Source organism: Lathyrus oleraceus, chromosome 6, assembly GCF_024323335.1.
Source record: "Lathyrus oleraceus cultivar Zhongwan6 chromosome 6, CAAS_Psat_ZW6_1.0, whole genome shotgun sequence".
In the NCBI taxonomy this organism is placed as follows: domain Eukaryota; kingdom Viridiplantae; phylum Streptophyta; class Magnoliopsida; order Fabales; family Fabaceae; genus Lathyrus; species Lathyrus oleraceus.
In genome coordinates, this window is record NC_066584.1 from 320,545,370 (window position 1) to 320,555,045 (window position 9,676).

Consider the following 9,676-nt stretch of genomic DNA (forward strand, 5'->3'; position numbering starts at 1 on the left):
AGCCAAATTTCTACTGGATATTCATGTACTATTTACATACTTCTATTGTTATGACTTATTTCAATATGGATAGCTAATTTACTTTTATTAGGATTTGTTAGATGAACCTGCATGAACCTGTTGGATTATATGTTTGAGTTTTGTACTATTTATATATTTTGATTAATCAGTATTTGCTATTCATTTAAAACTTATTTTTATTCCTTTGTATATGTTGACAAGCTCATATATCGAACCTAGAATTATAGAGGTTAGTGTCCCTAACTCTGTGATTCTGAACTAGATTAAGTGTTCAACTTAGCAATTGCTTCGAAATAAGAAATTATAAGTTGTGACCTAAAGGTTTAACAATCCAAATTGCATGTTTAACTTCAATCTAAACTAAGGTATTAAAGAGTTATAGTGTAGAATATTGAATTATACACCAAGAAATTCGGTATAACGGTTTGGTTAAACCATCATAAATTTTTATAAATTATCTTAGGACAGATAGACATCGACATCAACAACAACATACAAGGGATTCAAAACAAAGCATAATCGCCTTAATTTGATAAACTTTATATCATTTTATTTTATATCAATTCAAATTTTAAAACCCCTCAATTTTACTATTATAACATGTTAACTATTTTATTAAAGTAAAATAATTCATGTGGATACAAATATTTTTTATTACTTGCAATTAGATTTAGTACAATTGCTAAATGTCTATCAAGGATGTGAATCTTTTACCAATCAAAGGGAAATCAATCAATTCTTCCTCTATAATATTGTCACTTGTTGTTATTTCTCTTACTCCTTTATGTTCCGATTCCAACTTAATTGCGTTGAACTCTTCCATCACACACTAGATATCTTCTAGTTTTGATCCTACCAAATTAAAAAAAAATCTCCATAACATTCTTTTCCCATTGGCATCACATATGCGTAAACATTCACTAATAGAACATTAATCCCTTATTGTCCCCATTGGACTTCTACATAAATGAAATGGTCTTTAATAATTTCATTTTGCTTGTTAAATGATTCCATAATGACAAACACCTTCCCGATCTTTCTACTAATTTCTTGAATGAGAAATCAACTTCATTTAACCCCGCAAATTTACACACAATTTATTCTCCATATCTCCATCTTAGTTTCTTGAATAAATATCATATCAAGGTTATTTTTTCTAATCAAATGCGATAATCCTTTCTTTTTCACTGTCCCTCGTAAACCTCTTACATTATAGCTTACTATCTCCATTATAGTTATCTTCACCTTTCTTTTACTTCTCCATCCTTATTTTTCTCTCTTGCCTTCCAGTGAATACTAGATAGAAACCTAAAAGAGAGGGGAGGGATTAGGATTTCCATTTTGTTTTTTAATTTAAGTGCTGATTTCTTAAAATTTATTTTATCAAAAGCAAATTTTTGAACTTATAATTAATTAAAAAATAATAATAAGTAAAGTGCTAAGAAGTTAAATTGTGGAATGTAAAAGGCAAGGGAGAAGAGAAACATAAACGATATTTATCCTAGTTCATCTTCTCCAACTAAAGGGTATGTACGACCCCTCTTTCTAATTAAAGTATTTTCCACTTTGTATCAAAATTTTAATGACATGCCTCACACCAAGACTCTTCTCAATGAAACTCTTAATACCCAACTAAGAAAATACATCAATTTCTATTTTACATGCACTTTCACCAAACTTTATGATGAATTAAGAATCACACTAATTCTTAAGAGACAAAGAAGAATTTTGTAGGATGATGAATCCTCAGGTCCAAACTAGGATTATAGACTTCTTATTAATATCACTTTTCAAATTAATATCACTTTAAGGGTCATAACTTTATGCTGGTTTTTCAAAAAAATTTAACAAAGTCTTGAAGTTTGGAATTATGAAAAACCACTTACAAATGAGTAAATGTGAAATATAAGTTATTTATTCTTGTTTGAAAGTTCTTGAACATTTTCATATTTGTAAATCCGTATTTATAGAATCACTTAAGACACCATGAATAAATACAACACTTTAAAGAGACATCATTAACCATTGCAAGGGTAGAAAGTGACATTGGTTTGTGAAAAAGTTTATTCCAACATGGTCTAATCGATTACATATATATGGTAATTGATTACCACCGTGTTTTTACATCATATATATATATATATATATATATATATATATATATATATATATATATATATATATATATATTAAAAATGAGAAAAGAGGAATAGACCCAAAAGAGTACAAATGCACAAAAATGGTATAATAAGTATCAAAAGCTACACTCAAGAATACAAGAAAATACAAACTAAAGAAGACAAATAAATACAAGTAGAAAAAAAAACATGAGTCAAACTCCTAAGGAACCTGCCCTCTTTTGTGTTGAAAACAAGTTGCAGTAACATGTAATCGATTACATATATATGACAATGGACAAAGTCGTCTGAACTTGACCCAACACTGAAACAAGAGTACCATCGAAAAAAATGATAAATGAAGTAGAAGAATTTGTTTGCAAGTCGATAATAGTAGAAAAATAAAAGTGACACTTTGAAATCCCTTTATACCCTATTTGAACATTAAGGATCGTATGATCTGCTTCACACCACCTTTGACTGGGATTTTCTAAAAAAATTGTTAAAAAAAATACTGAAGTACTCAAAAGAAGAAGAAACATTATTATTAACTACCGTATAAAGATGTATCATTCACTCCTAACAAAATGTTATCTCTTATAAAAAAGACATTTAATATGCATATTTACAAGAACGAAAAATATCTCATCAAAAGCTTCCATGACCACTGATTTTGTGGCATAGTAAGAATATGTGTCACAAACCTTCTCTCCTGTTTCAAGTCATCTGCGTGGACCAGAAGACAAAGACTCAATAATGAAGTAGTGAAGTACTAAATGCAAAACAGATAGAATATTTCCTTCCACTAAACCCCCTCACATGAATATCATGCCAACCACTCATATCAATTTGACGGTTAACCGGATCCCACGTCGTGCCACCCACGTTCAAATCCCCTCTCTCATTCAAAACACAATTTTTCACTCTCATGCTAACTTAAATATTAGAATGTTAATCTTACATCTTAACTCCCCCTTAACCATATCGTAAGTTCAAAACCACCACCTCAAACTCAACATCTTCACTTTTCAATCAACTTCAATTTCGCATCAGAAAAAATAAATATTTATGAACATTTTAATAATTTTAGTACAGTATTTAAAGATCAAAGATGTTCTTTACCAAAAGAATATATTTTTCTCAAGAAAGAATGTCATTTTAAGTTTACAACTTTAATTTCAATTACTTTCTTTTAATGAAATTATTTAATTAGTGCTATATGCATCAATTTTAAAATACTATTTTCCATTCTATAATTGTGATCATGAAAATACATCAATAATCAATAATATTTTTTTTTAATTAAATCATTGGCTCACACTGTGTACTGCAACGCATCACTGAATGATTGAATTCTGTGTTCCAATGCAACATGCAAATGAAACCCAGTTTACCCTAAATCTCTTTCTACCCTAATTTAATCTCACCTTACTTCTAACAATCTCTTCTTCTCTCCAATGGCGCCAAGACGACGTCCCGTAAAGGTCGTTTCCACATTCACCTTCACACTTCGTTCATTCCACCATTTTTATTTTCTTCCTTCTCGTGAATTGAACTGTGATTGTGATTGTGATTGTTTCACAGAAAGGAGAGAGCCGAATGGATGCAGCTCTCGACGCCATGGCTCCTTTCGGTTTCCCTAACAAGCTCGTTCGTCGAACCGTTGATCAACTACTCGAAGTAAATTTTCCTTTTTTTCCCGCTTAATCATGATTATTAACTTCTAATTTCACTGCATTCTCATTGATTAGTGATTAATTTTGTTTCAGGTTTATGGCGGCAAGGATGGTTGGGTCTTCATTGAAGATTCAGCTTACACTCTTCTCATCAATACCCTTCTGGAACATCAACAAGAACAAGATCAGGTAACTCACTTTTATCTCAAGAATTAGTATAATCTGTGGGAGGAAATTTTAAGCATTAGCGTTTTTCTGATAGACAAATGTTTGTTGTTAGTATGTTATGTTAGTAGTTGAGGTTTGAATTCTAGGATTCCTTCTGATTATGCATGGGAGACACTGTTTGATAATATTGGCCGAAGAAATTTACTTACTAGTTAATGAGATTAAGGAAAGTACAAGTCTTTTTTCAATAGAATGTTTAATTAAGAACAAAGGTTAATATTGGTTTGATTTGGTTTTAAAGCTCATGATTTGTGATACAATTCATGCAGTATGAGTATGAGAAAGATATGTGGTTTTATAAGGTGTGTGTGTGTGTAATAGCAACATGGAGAGTTGAGAATGGAGACCCATATTTCATGTATATAGGTGATTATCTTCAAATAAGTGATGATCTAATGGTTATTTCATTTGTTCTTTTGCTTTATCGCATTCTCTTTTGTTTATGCTTTATTCAGATGTCTTGTAACTCAGAATTTATAAATTTATCTGCAAGATTTGACCTATGTCTGATGGTGTTGTACATTAATCATTATTATTAGGTTGTTGTTGGGTATCTTAATCTGACAATGATCACAATTCGCTAATTTGGAACCCTCTTTTGTATGTTGTCTGCTGTTGTCAAATATCAATAGCGGAAAATAGCGGATTGCCAAAATTCCGAAATGCAATACCGGTATACCGGCACTATACCGGATATTTAACAGCACTTTGTCACACTTTGAATTGTATCTCTGGGTAAATTGTTCTGCATCCGCTTAGCTCTAGTTGTGAAACATGTCTTTTTTGGATAGGTAGTTATGAATCATGTTGTATCACAAAATCCATATTTTGTTTGTGTTATGTGATGCAATGAGCTGGTTTCTATGGCCTACTTTGTTTCAGGCTTTCAGGTCTGGTTATGAAACACGTTTTTCCCAAACTCAATACATTTGTTTCAATTTATGTTAATGTCATGAGCAGCAATGTGCTGCTGTGTCTCCAAAAGCATATTACTCCTCAGAGTCTGATACATTCTGGCAAAGCCCATTTGCTTTAATGCGTGGCTGTATATCATGAGTTCTTTCATGGTTTCTTCTTTTTAATTTCAATGTTAACTTTAAATTTTAATCATTCCTTTTAAAGAAAAAATATTGGCTCCAACCTCCAAGAATGGTTGATCAACTGTTATAATTTTGAAAGATTCTTATACTACTTTGGAAATGATTGAGAGGCTAAATGAAATGTATTCCAGCAGTCCAATGAATTTTTTAAATATTTTTGAAGTGTTCTTAATGAAAATTGCCTTCTAGCTCCTTACCTGAATGGCATGCATATCTTACAGAGTTTTGATTACTCATGTCCTGTTTTGTGCTCTTGTATTGGTTTGTGTGAAGGATTGTTTGATAGAGAATAATCCAGAAAATAGTACCAATGAGGCATCAGCTGCTGGTTGCTCAAACAGAAACCTTCTCCTACCTTGCTCTAACCCGGAAGCTTCCGATGATGCACCAATAACTAATCAGGCCGTTGACACTATATCAGCAGCCAGTGAAACCGGTAACTATCTTCCTATAGCTGTAGACACCACAACAGGTACAAGCAAAGCTGTTATTGGACTTCCCATCACAGTTGACACTTCAGCAGCCCCCAGTCGACCTAGTAATCAACTTTTCATTATGGCTGTAGACACTGCAACAGCTACAAGCAAAACTGTTAACAGAATTCCCATTAAGCCCGACAACACTTCAGCAACCAAACACCAACCTGGTAGTCAACCTTCAATTAAGGTTGTAGACACTGTATCAGCAATCAATGAAATTAACAACCAAGTGTCCAGTAAGTCTATTGTAGACACTGTATCAGCAGACAATAAATATGGTAATCAACTTCTCGTCCTTGTTATTCATTTCATTTAGTTTTGAAGCATAACTTGAGCATCTTGTATACTACTAATATCCCCCTTGCAGAACCTCCTCAGACAAAGTCCTCTCAGCCTATTGGGAAGCTTTGTCACAAGAGGCGTAGACCTTGCCATGGTTGGATTTCTAGTGATGATGAAGAGGAGGATCTAATAGAACTACCTGCAACAAATAAGTTGTGAATAATGGGGTAAATTAGTGTAAACAGAGCAGGATATTATTACACTTGAGTAGTCTAAGAGCAGTTTCAACTTAGCTCCAAGGTTTGGAAAGTGACATTGCTACATGCCCTTGCTTGTCTATAATACGGGCATGGTGTACTAATACTAGACTGTTCATCAGACCATCGTATGGTTCAACAACAATACTTGTCTTCACTATATAAATTTTTTGGTTAATTATACAACTTTTCTGGTTTAGTTTCTTTTTTTGTGGAAATATTATTATTGGAGTTATATATGATGAGTATTGGATTTTTATGCGAGGAAGAGTCTTGTGCTTCCATAATGATTGCATGTATGTTGAAATTATATTTTCGCCTGAATGAAGGTGCAATCCAGTTTTTACATTCTTACAGACACAAATTACATTTTAATCAATTTGTGTCTTACATATGAACAGAATCCTAAGAAATCTTTGAAGGAATATGCCAATTAAACTATGGGTAAAACCTTGATGAAGTGTCTTAAATATTTGTGGAATGGTCTATTTTTTAATCAAAATATTTTTGAAGAACGTGATTATATTTTAATCAATAATTTTTTGTTTTGATTTTGTTTTAATAGTTGATCTGCTGAGGTATTTAAAATAGGCAGATTTTTGGATACCCATTAATTTTAGTTTAGTTGGGTACGGCTTTAATTGATTCAAAATTTTATATTTTTATAAATAAAATAGTGTTTAAAAATAATTTAATATTGAATATCTTTATTTTATTTAAAATTTTACTTTATTTTTAAATAAACTAATATTTAAAAATAATTTAATATTGAATATCTTTGTTTGATTTGAAGAAGGTATCAATTTAAGGTTATCATAATCTTCATATGATAAGTTAATATTAGAGATATTAACTTATCATATAATATTAGAGATATAATATTATTAGATAAGAGCATCACAAATAGCTTGAGAATATTTTATTTATGCTTAGAGATATAATATTATATTATATTCATATGATAAGTTAATTTTGAATTTTATTTTATCTTTTGCATCAAATTAAAATTAATATCATGAATTTGAAATGGATTAAAAAATCGAATATGATAAGAAATTAAATTATAGAAAATGAAATATAATACAAAATTAAAAATTAATAATAAAACTATACAAATTAAAAGATCTAAAATTATTATTAAAATTTTCAAAAAAATTAATGTTAATAATTTTACTAAAAAATACATATAATTATCTTTGCAATAGGAATTTTTATATACATATAACATATACTATTCGTTATATGAAATACGTGACATATAGAATGAATAATTTATTTACTCGTGATTTAAAATTTAAAATTAAAATTAATTATTTGATGTGTCAATAAATTTTTATAAAATTTATCAAAATTTATTTCATTATTTTGAATTTTTTGTAATGTTTGTTGATTTATTAATTTTTAACTTATATATATATATATATATATATATATATATATTATTTCAAGTTTTGATAGATACATAATTATGTTATGGGTAATGTTAACTTATACCAAGCTCATGTTAAAAGTTTATAATCAAATTAATGCATAATTTTTAAAAACAAAATTTTTACATTTAAATTGATGAATTTTCTAATGTGTTCTTAAGACACAAGTTAACGTTACTTTTATGTTATTGTTCTTAGGCGCATCAAATATACAATTGGAAATGAAAGTTACATCTTTATCATTTAACATTCCATGTCTTTATCTAATTAGTTATCATTTATCATATATGATTGCTTATTAAAAAATTGTTGGAAATGGTGAAATGCACTATTCATTAGAAACCATAAGGTTCCACCTTTCGTATTCTCTCATATACTGCCAATCCAGTTAACATGGACTTTCCTTGACATATCCCCTGCTTAAACCAAACTATCTGGTGAAAAGAAAAATCGAAAACGACATAAAAACTTCGCTGAAGTTGTGAACAATGTCAGTGATATCCCTCTTAGTAAACTACCAATACTCCATATGAAAGATGATCGGATGACTATCATGATTCCCAAACAAGAATATCTTTTTGGTGTTGAGGCGTGTAAACACAACTTGCACAAACGAGTCATCTGACCAAAAGGTTCTTCCCATCTCTCAGTGGTGAGTCTGAAGGCAAAACTTCTAACTTTGTGGCACTCCATCAGCAAGTGGGGAGTCACTTCACTAAATAAGGGTTACTTTGAGTTTTCTTTCTCCTCCTTAGAAGATTTCAGGTGATTTAGGTTTGTTAACTCTTGGAATATTAATCTAAGGTTTCTAAAGCATTTATTATGGTTTAAGGATTTTAACCATTCATCCTTTAAGCAGACATATGCTCAAGTTTGGATACGCGTTTTTCTGTACTGGAATCAGAAATAGAGTGAGGATCATAAGTAACAACGAATATGAGCTTCTGAGGGGGTTGATTGACAAGGTTAACACTATAATTCATAAGTCAGTATGTGAGAAAGAATAGTGAATTTGAACTAAGATTCAAACTTGTCACTTGAATTCAGTGCATTCTATATATATAGTAGAGAGGGGATAACAAACTCATTATTTGTTAGGAGTAAAGTGCAGAGATTCGTTGGATGTGAATGCAGTTGAGATATTTTTGTGATCATCAATAGGATGTTCCTAGTATGATGAGACAGTTCAAAAAGGATTGTAATTCCTTCAGGGTGGTCAGCCGGGATCGTTATGACCAAACCAGAACAATTGCCCAAAAGTCCTTGCCTATAGGGAAAAATCACAGAAGAGTGCTTACAAATCCCAAAAGAACGTTCCATCTTCTTGGGTTGATTTTGTTTACTCTTCCACTATTTATGCTTTTGTCATAAATGGTAGTCTTGATGGAGTCTTTCTTGAAGTTTTTCTATCATCGGAATGGAGTTTCTTGACTTCAACTAAGGATGAAAGGGTGTGTAGTAAATATGGTGATTGAGTCATTCATTTTTATGAGTGCACCTTCTCAGTTCTGGGTATTCGTATGCCTTTCACAACATGAATCGTAAATTCAAAAATCATTTAATAAGTAAAAGTAATATCTCAATCAGTTCTAAAAAGCCTTTCCAATCTCAAAACCTATCATTTGAATTTCTAAGTTGGATACCATTTACATCTTTTCAGCGCATAAACAATATATATACGTTCCGACCTTCATAGCGAACATCTTTTTTTTAAATAGAGAAATCATAAAACAATTATATCATTCTCGTTACAATTGATAATTATAAAATTTGCATGAGATACATCGGTATGACAACCCTCATGTCTCAGACTCTAATCGAATTACTCAGACATTGTAAATGATAACGCAACATAAACATACATAGAATTCATTATGAAAAAAATAAAATAGAATATGGAATAAATGCAATGGATAATTATGAAATTAAGATACTCGAAATGGAGAGTTATGATCTAATACAACAACAATAAATTAAAACGCAACAAAGGAAAATAGCCACAACATCAGAATAAAAGTATAAATTTTAACTTGCATAAATCAGGATTTTAAAGTAATATTTGCTATAAAATAAAGTTTGGATCCTT

General features: G+C 30.5%; 1 protein-coding gene across 2 annotated transcripts; it reads left to right on the forward strand.

The window, feature by feature from the left end:
- The first annotated feature begins 3,418 nt into the window (after positions 1–3,418).
- LOC127093418 (uncharacterized) lies at positions 3,419–6,359 on the forward strand. Of its 2 annotated transcripts, none has more exons than XM_051032340.1 (5): positions 3,419–3,622; positions 3,723–3,818; positions 3,908–4,003; positions 5,416–5,899; positions 6,000–6,359. In XM_051032340.1, the coding sequence occupies exons 1-5, from the start codon at positions 3,596–3,598 to the stop codon at positions 6,044–6,046; spliced, it is 750 nt and encodes a 249-aa protein (XP_050888297.1). In that variant the 5' UTR covers positions 3,419–3,595; the 3' UTR covers positions 6,047–6,359. The 2 variants fall into 2 exon arrangements, with proteins under 2 accessions (XP_050888297.1, XP_050888296.1); XM_051032339.1 differs by having other exon boundaries at positions 3,421–3,622; positions 5,989–6,359.
- The last annotated feature ends 3,317 nt before the right edge of the window (positions 6,360–9,676 follow it).